This window comes from Diorhabda sublineata, chromosome 2 (genome assembly GCF_026230105.1).
Source record: "Diorhabda sublineata isolate icDioSubl1.1 chromosome 2, icDioSubl1.1, whole genome shotgun sequence".
Classification (NCBI taxonomy): Eukaryota; Metazoa; Arthropoda; class Insecta; order Coleoptera; family Chrysomelidae; genus Diorhabda; species Diorhabda sublineata.
The window spans coordinates 7,615,681-7,632,037 of record NC_079475.1 but is presented as its reverse complement, the minus strand read 5'-3'; the positions used below and the strand labels follow the sequence as shown (position 1 = coordinate 7,632,037).

At 35.8% G+C, this 16,357-nt stretch overlaps 1 protein-coding gene across 1 annotated transcript; it reads right to left on the bottom strand.

Annotated features, from left to right (window-relative positions):
• Positions 1–1,238: 1,238 nt before the first annotated feature.
• Positions 1,239–14,440, bottom strand: LOC130453210 (lipase 3-like). Its single transcript, XM_056792834.1, is given in 5 exon segments — positions 1,239–1,676; positions 2,855–3,031; positions 3,033–3,100; positions 9,090–9,415; positions 14,139–14,440. Coding segments are annotated over 5 exon segments (1,311 nt in total).
• Positions 14,441–16,357: the final 1,917 nt, after the last annotated feature.

Below are 16,357 nucleotides of genomic sequence, written 5' to 3'. Positions count from 1 at the left end.
GATAAGTCACGATTTGATATTATATATACAGGGTGTTTCTATATTCGCAACGCTCCACCACAGATATATCACAATAAATGATTCATTTTGATATAGGAATACGGACCATTACGGGGCATAGTTACTGAGATATAGGGTGTTCAAAATTTTAAATCTAAATAAAAAATTTGCCATAAATCAAGAACACCTTTAATTCTTTTTTCAAATTTGGTGACCAATATGCTCCTTAATAAAGTATATTTTGACACGTACAAACTTCAGCCAGTGGCGCGCTGTAAGGATTTTGTGTCACTTTTATCCCCCTATTTTTACGCCACTGGAGCAAATTCTTTTTTTTTTAATTTTGTTTTAAATTGCCTGATTATTTTTAGTTGAAAAACTAATAACCTTTTATGGTTATTATTATATTATGGCTTTTTTCATCTCGTAAACACTGTTAACATTTCAATGAATACTCAAACCATAATAATTTGTTAATATTTTTACAACTTTATCAGTTAGTTTCCCTCTTCCTGAAAGTTTCTTTTCTTTGTTCCCATTTCTAAGTCTAGAACCTCTTTCTTATTTCTACATGACCAATACATTCACTCTTCACAACTGGTAACTCATTACCGTAAGGTTAAAAATCTAGAATAGCCTTGATGTTTTAGAATATCGGTTGCTAATGTAGTTATCATATTTTTCACCGAATTTTTCTTCAGAAGTCGAGACCATTTCGGTCATGGCATCGACGAACCTTATTTATTTTTTGACACTTATCCTAGTGATCCTCAAACCTCTTACGGAATTCTTCTGTATGAGTCTTATTTTCGTTGAATAATATCCTGTGAGCGTTGAAATCCCGTACAATAATTTGAAGCCACGTTTTTTCCACGTACCATCTCCAGAGACTTTTAAAATATCCTTAGTTCTTCTTTGCTCGACATTTTTTTCTATCTCTTCTCCCACTGCCTTCTGCGATAGTAATTCGAACGATGATTTCACTGTTTTCTCAAACCATTTCTTCTCTTGCAACACCTAGAAGTCTCATGACAAACACTAAGACTTCTACTCCTATCACAGCTTTCCACGTGTGATAAAACATGCTGAAACGCGTGCATTGTTTCCTACACATTTTGGGAGCTTCGAGGAATCCTAATTCCCGAAAAAGCATTCACAACACCACTACCAAACAGAACAAAAACAAAAAATCCTCGACAAAAACTTTACTTCCAATTCATGTAATATACAAAGATTATTTAGAAGGTGGAAAGTATTTCCAATATCTTCGTGTATATAACTGAGGGAGCGTCATTTCCAAATACGAAATCCAAATGATTCCAAGTAGGAATTGGTACCAAATATTTAATTTGAAGATTCGGTAACCTTTCCGCTAGTTTATCTACATCAACTGTAGCGGACAACCAATCGTTAGAACTGTATATAAGTGAGATAGGGGTAGAAATTTCAGATAAGTCGTAATCTGGAGGAGTCGGACTTAGATAAGTCACGAGGTTCTTCATTAAACCGAAATCGTATTGAGCGAATTTTCCAGAATTGTATTCTTGGCAGTAGTGCATCACTTGTCTTGTAGATGCACCAGCTGGATAATGGCCTGCGATTAGAGGAATTGCTGAAGCATTGATTTGATGGGGGCTGTAGCCGGCTAATAGAAACATGAAGTTCTTGCAAACTACCTGCAAATAAAATATTTTATATATTCAGAACGCATTTTCTACATAGTCATCAAAAATAAAGGAAATTGAGCTTTAAGAATAAAGGTATTATTTTCTTTTTGTGAATACGAGGGATTTACGAGGGTTGTCTGAAAAGAAAGAATATATTATTGACATTCAAACCCTTGACTCACCTCAACTATCCAGTGAAATTAAACCTCATGATAATATTGTGCTCTGTAAGAATATTTAATATTTTTATACGGATCAGTGTTTTCTTTATCCTGTATTTTCTAAAATAGCTCCATTTTAAAGCGAAAATTTAATTTCTCTTTTATCTACCTCTCCTAATGTTTTAAGTTCCGCGTTTCATTCAAAATTTAACCTCTCGCTACAGTGGCGCTTTTCTAACTTAAAGATTTTGGATGGACACTTTCTAATACGCAGAGATGCCTTGATGGTGTGCGTAACTTTACAGGGAGGAATTGCGGTTGTAATCCTACGGAGGATGTGCATGGCAATTTTGAAACCAACATCACATTTGATGCAGAGGTTCGGGGTACTAGAGCTAGTCTGGAAATTTCCCAAAGGTACAAAGACTGGCTTGTTCATGTACAACTAGGCCATGAAATCTTTCCCAACAATTGCACTAGAAGTGATTCTAAATCTCCCACCTCTCCACATAGTACAGGAAAGCGTGGCAACCCTTGGACATGCCGCAAGACGTTGCATATGAAAATGCTTAGCAGTAGACGGAACTGGAATAGAAGAACCAAACATTCTGAAGTTGTATTCTTTCAATGGGCCCCAGTTCTACAGGAGATTCCTGGAGGTCTTATTTCTTGTTAATGGTTAGTTTCGGTGGCTATACACTCTTTTCATCGTGGCTGTTCGGTTGTCGTAATATGTGTGTATTTCGCTGCCTTGGATGAACCCTACTTCGACATGAAGATATCTGTCCAAGTGGTCCTTCGCCTTCTCTAAAGCTTTCTCCAGCAATTGGTTATGAAGCACGGAGTTACGTTGTCGGAAGATATCCGTCATAAACAAAAAACTATGATTACTTTCCAATATGTGTTGATAATATTGTAAATGTCGATGAAAATATTATAAATATAGATTTCTGATTCATGAAACTGTTTTCAACTAACTTTGAACAAATTTTATCGTCAAAATATCATTTGCGTGAAGGTACTTACCGTTCCCACACTTTCTGAACACATTCCCGACGATATATCCCTCATCAATCCTTTAGTAGGCATAAATTCATATTGACCAAGCTGTTCCAAACTTGCAACCGTGAGAGCCGAAGTTGGAGCTATTAGTCTCATTATAGGACTGTACAAGTGTTTCATAAACGCAGTTGGTCCTAAACTATATATGATGTTTTATTTTATCGTTATAATTCTGTTTTATTGACGCCATTACATAAAACGCTGTGGTACCTTTATAAGGAAACAAAAACAGTATATAAGTGAAGATAGCACGAATAAATAAAACTCGTATCATAAGCTACTGTTTGTATATAATACTCTGCTTTTGATTTTCGCTGTACCTCAATTTTAAATACATTTATGTAGGGCACAAAGTCAACCGGTAAATTCGTCGAAGCTTCTATATATTTCGATGTTTTACCAGCGATGGTACAATGAAGAATCCAGAAAGCCGCGGACCAAATCGACGACTGGTGTACAACGTGGAAGATAACATCAAAGCAAAGAAGATTCGAGCAGTGCGATTAAAGAAAAATAGTAAAATATCCAAAGACAACGTGGAAATCGTAAGAATCACCTGAATCACGAACGCCAAATATTTGGTGGATGATTCGAGCTGGAACTGGCAATGAAACTCCAACTTATCCGGGAAATCCTTATTCTCATCGTGCTGTACTCATTAACCACGTGAAAATGCATATCCAAGATTTATTATAAGAATCTCCAGGATCTATAGAGCCTGAAGCAAGTGGTCAAAGCTTTTTTGGACTTTAAGATCTAGCAGATACACCGACGGCTGCAAAGACAACATCGAAATAGAAAGAATCGCCTGAACCACGTAGGCCAGATATTTGGTAGATGATTCGAACTGGGACTGGCAATAAAACTCCAGCTAATCCGGGAAATCCTTTTTTTAATCGTGTTTTACTCATTAACCACGTGAAAATGCATACCCAAGATTTATTATAAGAATCTCCAGGATCTATAGAGCCTGAAGCAAGTGGTCAAAGCTTTTTTGGACTTTAAGATCTAGCAGATACACCGACGGCTGCAAAGACAACATCGAAATAGAAAGAATCGCCTGAACCACGTAGGCCAGATATTTGGTAGATGATTCGAACTGGGACTGTCAATAAAACTCCAGCTAATCCGGGAAATCCTTTTTTTAATCGTGTTTTACTCATTAACCACGTGAAAATGCATACCCAAGATTTATTATAAGAATTTCCAAGATCTATAGAGCCTGGGACAAGCGCTTATAGCTTTTTTGCACTTTAAGATCTAGTAGATATACCGACGGTTGTGAAGGCAACGTAGGAATCGTAAGAATCACCTGAACCACGAAGTCCAAATATTTGGTAGGTGATTCGAGCTGGGACTGGCAATAAAACTCCAGCTAATCCGGGAAATCCTTATTTTCATTGTGTTTTACTCATTAACCACGTGAAAATGCATACCCAAGATTTATTATAAGAATTTCCAAGATCTATAAAGCCTGGGACAAGCGCTCATAGCTTTTTTGCACTTTAAGATCTAGTAGATATACCGACGGTTGTAAAGGCAACGTAGGAATCGTAAGAATCACCTGAACCACGAAGTCCAAATATTTGGTAGGTGATTCGAGCTGGAACTGGCAATGAAACTCCAACTTATCCGGGAAATCCTTATTCTCATCGTGCTGTACTCATTAACCACGTGAAAATGCATATCCAAGGTTTATTATAAGAATCTCCAGGATCTATAGAGCCTGAAGCAAGTGGTCAAAGCTTTTTTGGACTTTAAGATCTAGCAGATACACCGACGGCTGCAAAGACAACATCGAAATAGAAAGAATCGCCTGAACCACGTAGGCCAGATATTTGGTAGATGATTCGAACTGGGACTGGCAATAAAACTCCAGCTAATCCGGGAAATCCTTATTTTCATTGTGTTTTACTCATTAACCACGTGAAAATGCATACCCAAGATTTATTATAAGAATTTCCAAGATCTATAGAGCCTGGGACAAGCGCTTATAGCTTTTTTGCACTTTAAGATCTAGTAGATATACCGACGGTTGTAAAGGCAACGTAGGAATCGTAAGAATCACCTGAACCACGAAGTCCAAATATTTGGTAGGTGATTCGAGCTGGAACTGGCAATAAAATTCCAGCTAATCCGGGCAATCCTTATTTTCATTGTGTTTTACTCATTAACCACGTGAAAATGCATACCCAAGATTTATTATAAGAATTTCCAAGATCTATAAAGCCTGGGACAAGCGCTCATAGCTTTTTTGCACTTTAAGATCTAGTAGATATACCGACGGTTGTAAAGGCAACGTAGGAATCGTAAGAATCACCTGAACCACGAAGTCCAAATATTTGGTAGGTGATTCGAGCTGGAACTGGCAATGAAACTCCAACTTATCCGGGAAATCCTTATTCTCATCGTGCTGTACTCATTAACCACGTGAAAATGCATATCCAAGATTTATTATAAGAATCTCCAGGATCTATAGAGCCTGAAGCAAGTGGTCAAAGCTTTTTTGGACTTTAAGATCTAGCAGATACACCGACGGCTGCAAAGACAACATCGAAATAGAAAGAATCGCCTGAACCACGTAGGCCAGATATTTGGTAGATGATTCGAACTGGGACTGTCAATAAAACTCCAGCTAATCCGGGAAATCCTTTTTTTAATCGTGTTTTACTCATTAACCACGTGAAAATGCATACCCAAGATTTATTATAAGAATTTCCAAGATCTATAGAGCCTGGGACAAGCGCTTATAGCTTTTTTGCACTTTAAGATCTAGTAGATATACCGACGGTTGTGAAGGCAACGTAGGAATCGTAAGAATCACCTGAACCACGAAGTCCAAATATTTGGTAGGTGATTCGAGCTGGGACTGGCAATAAAACTCCAGCTAATCCGGGAAATCCTTATTTTCATTGTGTTTTACTCATTAACCACGTGAAAATGCATACCCAAGATTTATTATAAGAATTTCCAAGATCTATAAAGCCTGGGACAAGCGCTCATAGCTTTTTTGCACTTTAAGATCTAGTAGATATACCGACGGTTGTAAAGGCAACGTAGGAATCGTAAGAATCTCCTGAACCACGAAGTCCAAATATTTGGTAGGTGATTCGAGCTGGAACTGGCAATGAAACTCCAACTTATCCGGGAAATCCTTATTCTCATCGTGCTGTACTCATTAACCACGTGAAAATGCATATCCAAGATTTATTATAAGAATCTCCAGGATCTATAGAGCCTGAAGCAAGTGGTCAAAGCTTTTTTGGACTTTAAGATCTAGCAGATACACCGACGGCTGCAAAGACAACATCGAAATAGAAAGAATCGCCTGAACCACGTAGGCCAGATATTTGGTAGATGATTCGAACTGGGACTGGCAATAAAACTCCAGCTAATCCGGGAAATCCTTTTTTTAATCGTGTTTTACTCATTAACCACGTGAAAATGCATACCCAAGATTTATTATAAGAATTTCCAAGATCTATAGAGCCTGGGACAAGCGCTTATAGCTTTTTTGCACTTTAAGATCTAGTAGATATACCGACGGTTGTAAAGGCAACGTAGGAATCGTAAGAATCACCTGAACCACGAAGTCCAAATATTTGGTAGGTGATTCGAGCTGGAACTGGCAATAAAATTCCAGCTAATCCGGGAAATCCTTATTTTCATTGTGTTTTACTCATTAACCACGTGAAAATGCATACCCAAGATTTATTATAAGAATTTCCAAGATCTATAAAGCCTGGGACAAGCGCTCATAGCTTTTTTGCACTTTAAGATCTAGTAGATATACCGACGGTTGTAAAGGCAACGTAGGAATCGTAAGAATCACCTGAACCACGAAGTCCAAATATTTGGTAGGTGATTCGAGCTGGAACTGGCAATGAAACTCCAACTTATCCGGGAAATCCTTATTCTCATCGTGCTGTACTCATTAACCACGTGAAAATGCATATCCAAGATTTATTATAAGAATCTCCAGGATCTATAGAGCCTGAAGCAAGTGGTCAAAGCTTTTTTGGACTTTAAGATCTAGCAGATACACCGACGGCTGCAAAGACAACATCGAAATAGAAAGAATCGCCTGAACCACGTAGGCCAGATATTTGGTAGATGATTCGAACTGGGACTGGCAATAAAACTCCAGCTAATCCGGGAAATCCTTTTTTTAATCGTGTTTTACTCATTAACCACGTGAAAATGCATACCCAAGATTTATTATAAGAATTTCCAAGATCTATAGAGCCTGGGACAAGCGCTTATAGCTTTTTTGCACTTTAAGATCTAGTAGATATACCGACGGTTGTAAAGGCAACGTAGGAATCGTAAGAATCACCTGAACCACGAAGTCCAAATATTTGGTAGGTGATTCGAGCTGGAACTGGCAATGAAACTCCAACTTATCCGGGAAATCCTTATTCTCATCGTGCTGTACTCATTAACCACGTGAAAATGCATATCCAAGATTTATTATAAGAATCTCCAGGATCTATAGAGCCTGAAGCAAGTGGTCAAAGCTTTTTTGGACTTTAAGATCTAGCAGATACACCGACGGCTGCAAAGACAACATCGAAATAGAAAGAATCGCCTGAACCACGTAGGCCAGATATTTGGTAGATGATTCGAACTGGGACTGGCAATAAAACTCCAGCTAATCCGGGAAATCCTTTTTTTAATCGTGTTTTACTCATTAACCACGTGAAAATGCATACCCAAGATTTATTATAAGAATCTCCAGGATCTATAGAGCCTGAAGCAAGTGGTCAAAGCTTTTTTGGACTTTAAGATCTAGCAGATACACCGACGGCTGCAAAGACAACATCGAAATAGAAAGAATCGCCTGAACCACGTAGGCCAGATATTTGGTAGATGATTCGAACTGGGACTGGCAATAAAACTCCAGCTAATCCGGGAAATCCTTATTTTCATTGTGTTTTACTCATTAACCACGTGAAAATGCATACCCAAGATTTATTATAAGAATTTCCAAGATCTATAAAGCCTGGGACAAGCGCTCATAGCTTTTTTGCACTTTAAGATCTAGTAGATATACCGACGGTTGTAAAGGCAACGTAGGAATCGTAAGAATCACCTGAACCACGAAGTCCAAATATTTGGTAGGTGATTCGAGCTGGAACTGGCAATGAAACTCCAACTTATCCGGGAAATCCTTATTCTCATCGTGCTGTACTCATTAACCACGTGAAAATGCATATCCAAGATTTATTATAAGAATCTCCAGGATCTATAGAGCCTGAAGCAAGTGGTCAAAGCTTTTTTGGACTTTAAGATCTAGCAGATACACCGACGGCTGCAAAGACAACATCGAAATAGAAAGAATCGCCTGAACCACGTAGGCCAGATATTTGGTAGATGATTCGAACTGGGACTGGCAATGAAACTCCAGCTAATCCGGGAAATCCTTATTTTCATTGTGTTTTACTCATTACCCACGTGAAAATGCATACCCAAGATTTATTATAAGAATTTCCAAGATCTATAAAGCCTGGGACAAGCGCTTATAGCTTTTTTGCAATTTAAGATCTAGTAGATATACCGACGGTTGTAAAGGCAACGTAGGAATCGTAAGAATCACCTGAACCACGAAGTCCAAATATTTGGTAGGTGATTCGAGCTGGAACTGGCAATAAAACTCCAGCTAATCCGCGAAATCCTTATTCTCATCGTACTGTACTCAATAACCACGTGGAAATGCATACCCAAGATTAATTTAAAAAAATTCCAAGATCTATAGAGCCTGGGGCAAGTAGTCATAGCTTTTTTGGACTTTAAGATCTAGTAGATACACCGACACCAGAGGAAGTTATGACAAATCGTGTATGACATCACCAGGAGAAGATTCGGACTCACATCTAGCTGTGGGTACTGATGGACTACACCAGCGAAGAGTACACTAAGGCTGAGAAAAACTTTGGACCACGACAAGCAATGAAACTGGAGAAAAATTGTTTGTATTTGGAATTTCCTCACAAAACGATGTGTAAATGATTTATTATATGCGCATAAAGCTACTATTATTGAAAATGTTGCTTGACTTTAGTTAATATAATGGATATTTGTTGATATTATCGCTATTTGTAAATATTTTGAATCATTCCTTTAGTATAGATATAAATTTTCAGGTGAAAATAGCTTAAAACAATATATTTTAATGAATAAACATTTTTTTTCTTGTTACCTTGAGAATGTCCAATGTGATACAAACTTTCATTTCCGGTTTTGGCAAGAACGAAATCAATAGTTGCAGGTATATCATAAATGCCTATTTCGTGCCAACTGTACATCCAAAATTCTTTATCCTTATCTGGATCAAAAGTCGTGTGGTTTCTTGAATAAATATTTCCTCTGCAATTCATCATCCAAACATCGTAACCATTATCAGCTAGTATATAAGCTAAACCTTGTTGGGGTCCAAAAAGCACGTAATCACTGGCAGCTAAAAAGAGACCATGCTGTAACAACACCACTTTCCCTTCTCTTCTTCCAGTTTTTCCATAAGGCATTCTGTAATATATATTATTTTTCTTTATTTTTTGTTAATAATTATAAAGACACCGGACAACAGGGTGAATTGTCCCGTATAAAAAACAACACGGAGCAGAGGCGTATAGAGCAGTCCAAAATATAACGATTGAGGACAAGTTACCTCTACACAAAGTTATATATCTGAGCATTTATAGGGCTTTAAAATAGGACAAAAAATTTCGAAAAAAATTAATTTCTTTGCCTTTCATACAATTTAAAAATACAGGCACACAGTATGCTGCTGTTAAGGTCACTAATTAATGGTAATTGATGGAACCAGTCGATTCCACAGAAATTTTTCTATTTGTCAGTTGATTTGGAAAACTTCTTCCTTATATTGTGTATAATTTAATTCTAAAACAATTTTTATTCTCGCAGTTTTTTATAAAACTTTGTAATGTTCAAGAAAATCTCCGATAAGCAAGGTCATGTTTTCAGCAATATTATTTAAAAAGTTACGAGGATAGAACTTGGTGTAGAAGTAAATTGTCCTTAATTGTCATATTTTGGGCTCCTCTTGGTCTGTGTCGGTGGTTATGAAAGACGCCCTGGGAATATTTGTATAAACAATAAGAAATTTGGGTTATTGATAAAATAATGGTTGTTGTGATTACAATCATATCCTTAGAACCAAGCTTATCAGGTAAGCGACAATCATTTTTACAAATCTTTACTTCATATTATATGGAGGGTAGAAAGAAGTATACTGAACACGTTTACTCTAACACAACACCAAAACTGACAATTACACTTGGTTATCGAAACGCGCGTCACACAGTGTAATTGTGAGTTTTGGTGTATTAGTGGATTCAATAGGAAGATCACCAACGGTTTCAAAAATTCCAGCTTGGAGAGAAAGAGAACAAACTGTTTATATGAAAAGTGTTTTAAGTAGAGGTGGCGCCCCATTAGTATAAGGGTTAATTTTTTTAGGTTATATTTACTACAATATTTTGTACAGTGCAAGTTGTTGAAATTTTCAATAATGAAATAAGATATCAAATTTTTTAACTCGGCCTATTACAATTGCTACATTCTTACCATACACTTTGTCTACACCAGAGCCAGTCTCGCCTGCAAAATCTGAAGAGTTTCTTGAAAACTAACAAAGAGAACGTTGATCCATGATAAGTCAAAATGGCTTACCAGAATTCCTAACTATTTGTCAGTATTTCTTTGCTATCTGAGCACATAACACAAACGTTGAAAAAGTTTTTTCCTTGATAGATCAGCAATGGACGAAAGAACGCAACAGATTACATTTTGACATTGTTGCCAAAATGTTGGTTGTAGAATTTGATTTAAAATATTTGACATGTAAGGATTTTTAGAAATACATTTTGAAATAAACTAAAACCAAAAATATAAATCATCATTTTTATTATGTAGCTCAAACAGAAAAAGTTTTTTTTTGTTTTATTATTTAACTTAAAGTACCTGGAATATTATTTTGACTAATGACTATTTGACTAATTAATAATAAACCACCTATCTAAGACTGATTTGGCATTCGATTTATTTATTTCACTAGAATTTAACAAGATTTATGATAATAATAAAAAAGTTTGATTTGACATGAAATTTTTTTGTTGTACCGATAAATACTGAGACAAAATCCTCAATAATGTAGAGCCGCCATACTCAAAGTGTGTTCCGCGGAACCCTAGGGTTCCGCGAAACCCCTGTAGGGGTTCCGTAAGAATTTAGAACTCAGTCGCCACCCAGCAAAGTAAAGTAATTTCATTCTAAGTTGATACAGTGCATTTTACGAGGAGAGTTTAACATCACGCCGCTCTTCAATAAAACTTTATGGCAAACCTATTGCAAGTTCTTTACTTACATCGATCCCTGTACAAAATACGAGAGTCAGAAGATTGAAAAAATATATCTCTACAGTAGCCCAAATATTTATTCAGGACGGCACGCGCCTAGATAAAAAGAATAGACTTAATACTTAAGTTTAAGGTGATTTATTTATGCTTTATGTCTCACCGATGAGATCCGCAAGCGGCTTTAGCCTTTGTCTTGATGAAAAGCGACCGCCGATATCTACTTGTGAGCGCGCAGTCACTTTGATAAAACCCGCCGCTGAGATTAGACGCTATAGTTGTAAACAAGCGACTTTCGGCTATATAACTTCAAAACAAGTCGAGATTGTTTACACCGCATTTTTTGTATTTCTATTTTTATTTCGGCTTTTTATTTATCAAAGGCACCAACTCGAGTATATTTAAGAGATCGAGGCTAAGACTATAAAAGCGACCATCGCGCTTCGACACTCGAGTCAGTCGACGATTAGCGTTCGGAGCGATAAGTACCTATTTGCTAGAAAAGTTTTTTTTGTTCTACTGCAGTATTCTGATTGTATATGTTTTATACATATCTTCTTTGGACTAAACTCTTCTACTCAGTAACGATCGTGCGTTAATTTGACCCCACCACCCTGACAAGTAATTATTAATAAAGAAGAATGGAACGTTGGCTTAAAGGCGTTAAACGTGTTGCAACAACATCTTCTAACGAAGCCGAATGTTCAAAAGCAGTACGCGTGGAGTGTACAGCAATTATCGATGATAATGATGCAACGACGTCAAGTTCCACGGTTTCAAAGGCGAAAAAAAGGAAGTATGATGAATCATATATCAGTTTCGGATTTGTTGATTCCAACGGCTCACCTCTCTGCATGTTATGTAGTAAACTGCTTCCTAATAGTTCCATGGCACCTGCCAAGTTGCGCCGACATTTAGAAACTGTACACCCCGAGTCTAAAGACAAGAATAGAGAATTTTTTGTACGTAAAAAAGAACAGTTATTGGAAAGTCAAAAAACTATGATGCAAGTAACCCAAACTATCAATGAAAAGGTCACAAAGGCATCATATTTAGTTACCATGTGTGTCAGACATAACAAAATGTATGCTTGATGAAAAATCTGCAAAGCAAATTTCTACTGTGCCATTATCAAACGATACTGTTTCACGTCGAATTCATGATCTGGCAAGCTACGTCAAATAGGAGCTAGTTACACGTCTACAAAAAACACGATTCGTCTTGCAAATGGATGAATCTACTGATGTCGCTGGTTTGGCTATCTTGCTGGTTATCGTGAGATATGAAAGTTCTTTTGAAGAAGACATACTTATGTGTTCACCGTTGCCCACAAACACTACCGGAGAAGAAATTTTATTAAAATAAATATATTTTTTGAATAAAATAATCTCAGTTGGAACGATTGCATTGACATTTGTACAAATGGGGCCAAGGCAATGACGGGTCACGAATACAAAAAAAAGCACCTAATTGTGGTTCCAGTCATTGTCTCCTGCATAGACAAATACTAGCAATGAAGCAAATGCCGTCAAACCTAAAATTAGAAATGGATGAAGCGGTAAAATTTATCAATTTTATCAAATCACGACCTCTACAATCCCGATTGTTCTCATTATTGTGTGAAGATTATGGTAGCAAACATAAAACACTGCTGCTCCATACAGAAGTGCGATGGCTGTCTAGGGGTAAAACTTTAACAAGACTATTTGAACTTAAAGTCGAGCTACAAATGTTTCTTTCAGATACTTCTTTTAATTTGAAACACCGTTTGTATGATGTATGTATGGTGCAGAATCCGTGATGAATACCCAATGCTTGCCAAAATGGCTCTGAATATTCTTCTTCCATTTCCAACAACATATTTGTGCGAAACAGGATTCTCAACCTATGCAGCCACGAAAACAAAGTACCGGAATAGACTGGACGCCGAACCTGATATGAGACTTCATCTGTCTTCTATCAAACCTGATATCAACCAATTAATGAAAAATAAAAAACAGTTTCACACCTCCCATTAGTTATTTTTTTTCTTTTTTAATATCTTCTATTTCTATTATTATACTTGTTATGTAAGTAAGTTATTATGCTTATTAATAAAGAATATACTTTTAGAGACTATTGTTTTATTGTAGGGTTCCGTCAAGTATTTCGCTTTCCAAAAGGATTCCGTCACTAAAAAAGGCTGAGAGCCGTTGATGTAGAGTGTCTGGCATTTCTACGGAAAAAACTGGCTGGTCTGTTCGGATATTAGATTTAGCGACCTGGCAACCCTATATGCGATGATTTAAAGATTGTAAAAAAGTTGTAACAGAGAAATACCTATTTTGAATCTTCTGGAATGTTCTTGGATGAAAATGAGACTCCCAATTGAGTTTGTAAATCGTGTAAAATCTTTATAAACAAACTTTAGAATTGTTAGCATCAAGGCTGAAAGAAAACAATTTGCTTTTCTCAAATAATTCTTCATTTTAAGAGAGACAAAGAATTACTGAGTTATTTTTAAGAAAGTTAACAAATCAAAAAAATTCCACACTATTTTAGAACGTCTGACGTCTTCAATGTCACTATTAAAATATGATGCATCTTTAGAGTCAAAATGTTTATAAACCGCCCGTTTCATTTCATCGTCGCTGTTAAATATTTTACCACTTAAATTTAACCTTCAACTTTGCGCACAAAAAATAATCTGACTGGGCCAGATCAGGGCTATATGATGAGCGTTCAATTTCTATGAAGCTACAGCCCTTTTTTTAAATATATTGATAATTGAAAATCGATCTACTTGCATACCATTAGCAAGAGTTAATATATTTTGTGTTTAGAAAGTTCTAGTCTTTATGCCTATTTGATGGTGAATGAAATAATAAAATTACCTGAATATATTAAGGATGTAACCATCTTTGGTCGTGATGTAATAGCTTTCCAACGGGTATCCATATTGGCTCACAATTTCTGGTACACGAGCATCGGGTACTTTGTTAAATTGAAAAGCTTGATTGAAGACATCATGCGCCAATTCTTTATCAATATCGTTGGATGACTTTTCGTTGATTTCTTTATATTTATTATCACTTTTTATGGATTCTTCAATGTCGTGGAAGAAATTAGCCGAAACGCCTAATTCTACCACGGCAGAAACGAAAGTTAGAATGAATATTATCAATATTAATTTCATCTCGAATATTTCAGGGTATACAAAATAAACAATATGAAATACACTCGAATTTATATCACATTTTTCATGATAATTTTCTTTATTAAAATAATTTATCAGTGACAATCTATATTTAATTTGTAGTAACATGATATTATAAAGAAGGAAATGTTTTTATCCTGTAAGATTTCTCAGGAAATCTCTACACTGCGAATAGAAAGTAGTTTTTGATTTAGCTTGTGATCAAGCTAAAACTTTTCTAAGCAAATGAAACTGTTGTAAAATCAAGTACAATAATATAGTTCTTGTTGATTACACTCTATCTCTATCTTTTTTTCTTTAAAAATTGCCATCAATAAAACTTCGATTGAATCATTATTCATTACTCATAAATCAATATTTCTTGGTGATGGAACGATAAAACAGATCAGTTTTTGCTGGGTGGTAGTCTCGTGGTGCGTTCCGTTTGTATTTAGTTCCCAGAGTTGTTTAGTTGATACGAACTCATCCAACTGAAGTGTCATTTCGCTCGCGCCCGTCTTTTCGTAAACAAAACAAGTAATTTTTGAGGTTATAGTCAATCAACTTCTAATGAAATCTGGACTTACTCGTATTTTAGACTTCTGAATTTTGGGAAAAGGGTTGGATTTGTGAGACTTCGGAGCACTTGTGTCCATCTTATGATTTAAAGTATCCCCCGTACTTCTACTACACTTCTTTTATCTGCGATAAATGATATTGCAAATTTAACCAGAAAATATTCGAGTGCCAGAAAATATTCTAATTACTCATTACATCGTTATTTACCTGCGATTTTTGGTCTGATATTTCTGAAATTTTACTATTGATTAGAGAAGAGTTATAAAGCAGAATTATTGTGTTAATAGTAGAAATTTTCAATGACTACAACTGAGAAAATATAGCTAATAAACTTGAAGAAATCTTGTCGTTATGGGAAATACCCAATGGAAAAGCGGCATATGTAGTTAGAGATACAGGTGCTGATATGAAAAAATACATTACCTTTATTAATTGTACTTCACATAAGATTTAAAATGTGTTGACACAATAGATGGAAGCTCAAATACGGTCATGGTTGCTATAATAAAATCATTTTCATCATTCGAGTTCTGCTCGAGATGAGCTTGCTAATATGCAAAAAAAGGCTTAATCAAAAACCCCTAAGATTTAACGAAAATGTGTAACTAGGTGAAACAGCACGTTTTGTATTCTGGAACGTATTTTAAAGTCAAAGAGTTTTCATGTGTTTACGCATCGATGAATAATAAAATTTCTCTACTAACACCTGAAGAGGAAATGATTTTTGAGAAGTTTATGACTGTACTAAGACCATTTAAAAAACTGACTAAAAACTTAAGGGCTACTGATTTCCCCATGTCTTCTATGATGATTCTTTTAATGGCCTCTCTAGAGACAATTTTTAGTGATCTATCTAAATCTAATTCACTGATTTAAAAGTCGATGTTATTAGCAAATATTCTGGTTTTTAGAATGAATTTTTCTCAATAACTGCGACCTTTATTGGCGCTGGATACAAAATCCATTAAGAAAACTTCCACTAAAGAACGTGTCATAAAACAAATTTTGGATTTGACGACGACAGTCAAACCGACATTGTCTGAATGCAAAGTGTATAGATTGAATGAAATTAAAGAACAATTAAAAGTGCATTTTTGAAAGAATCAATCAATTTATTAATGGATGATTTTAGATAGACGATTTAAAAGTAGATGCAGCTTGAAGGACCAATGATTTTGTATGAATTACGATAAGAGCACAATTTTGACTACATAAATGAAGATTATTACACTAAAATTTAACAAAATATTGATGCAAAAATCGCTTTTCACATCTTAAAGATTTTGAATAACCCAGAAAAACCAACTGCGATTAAAAAAATTGTTAAATGCATTGATA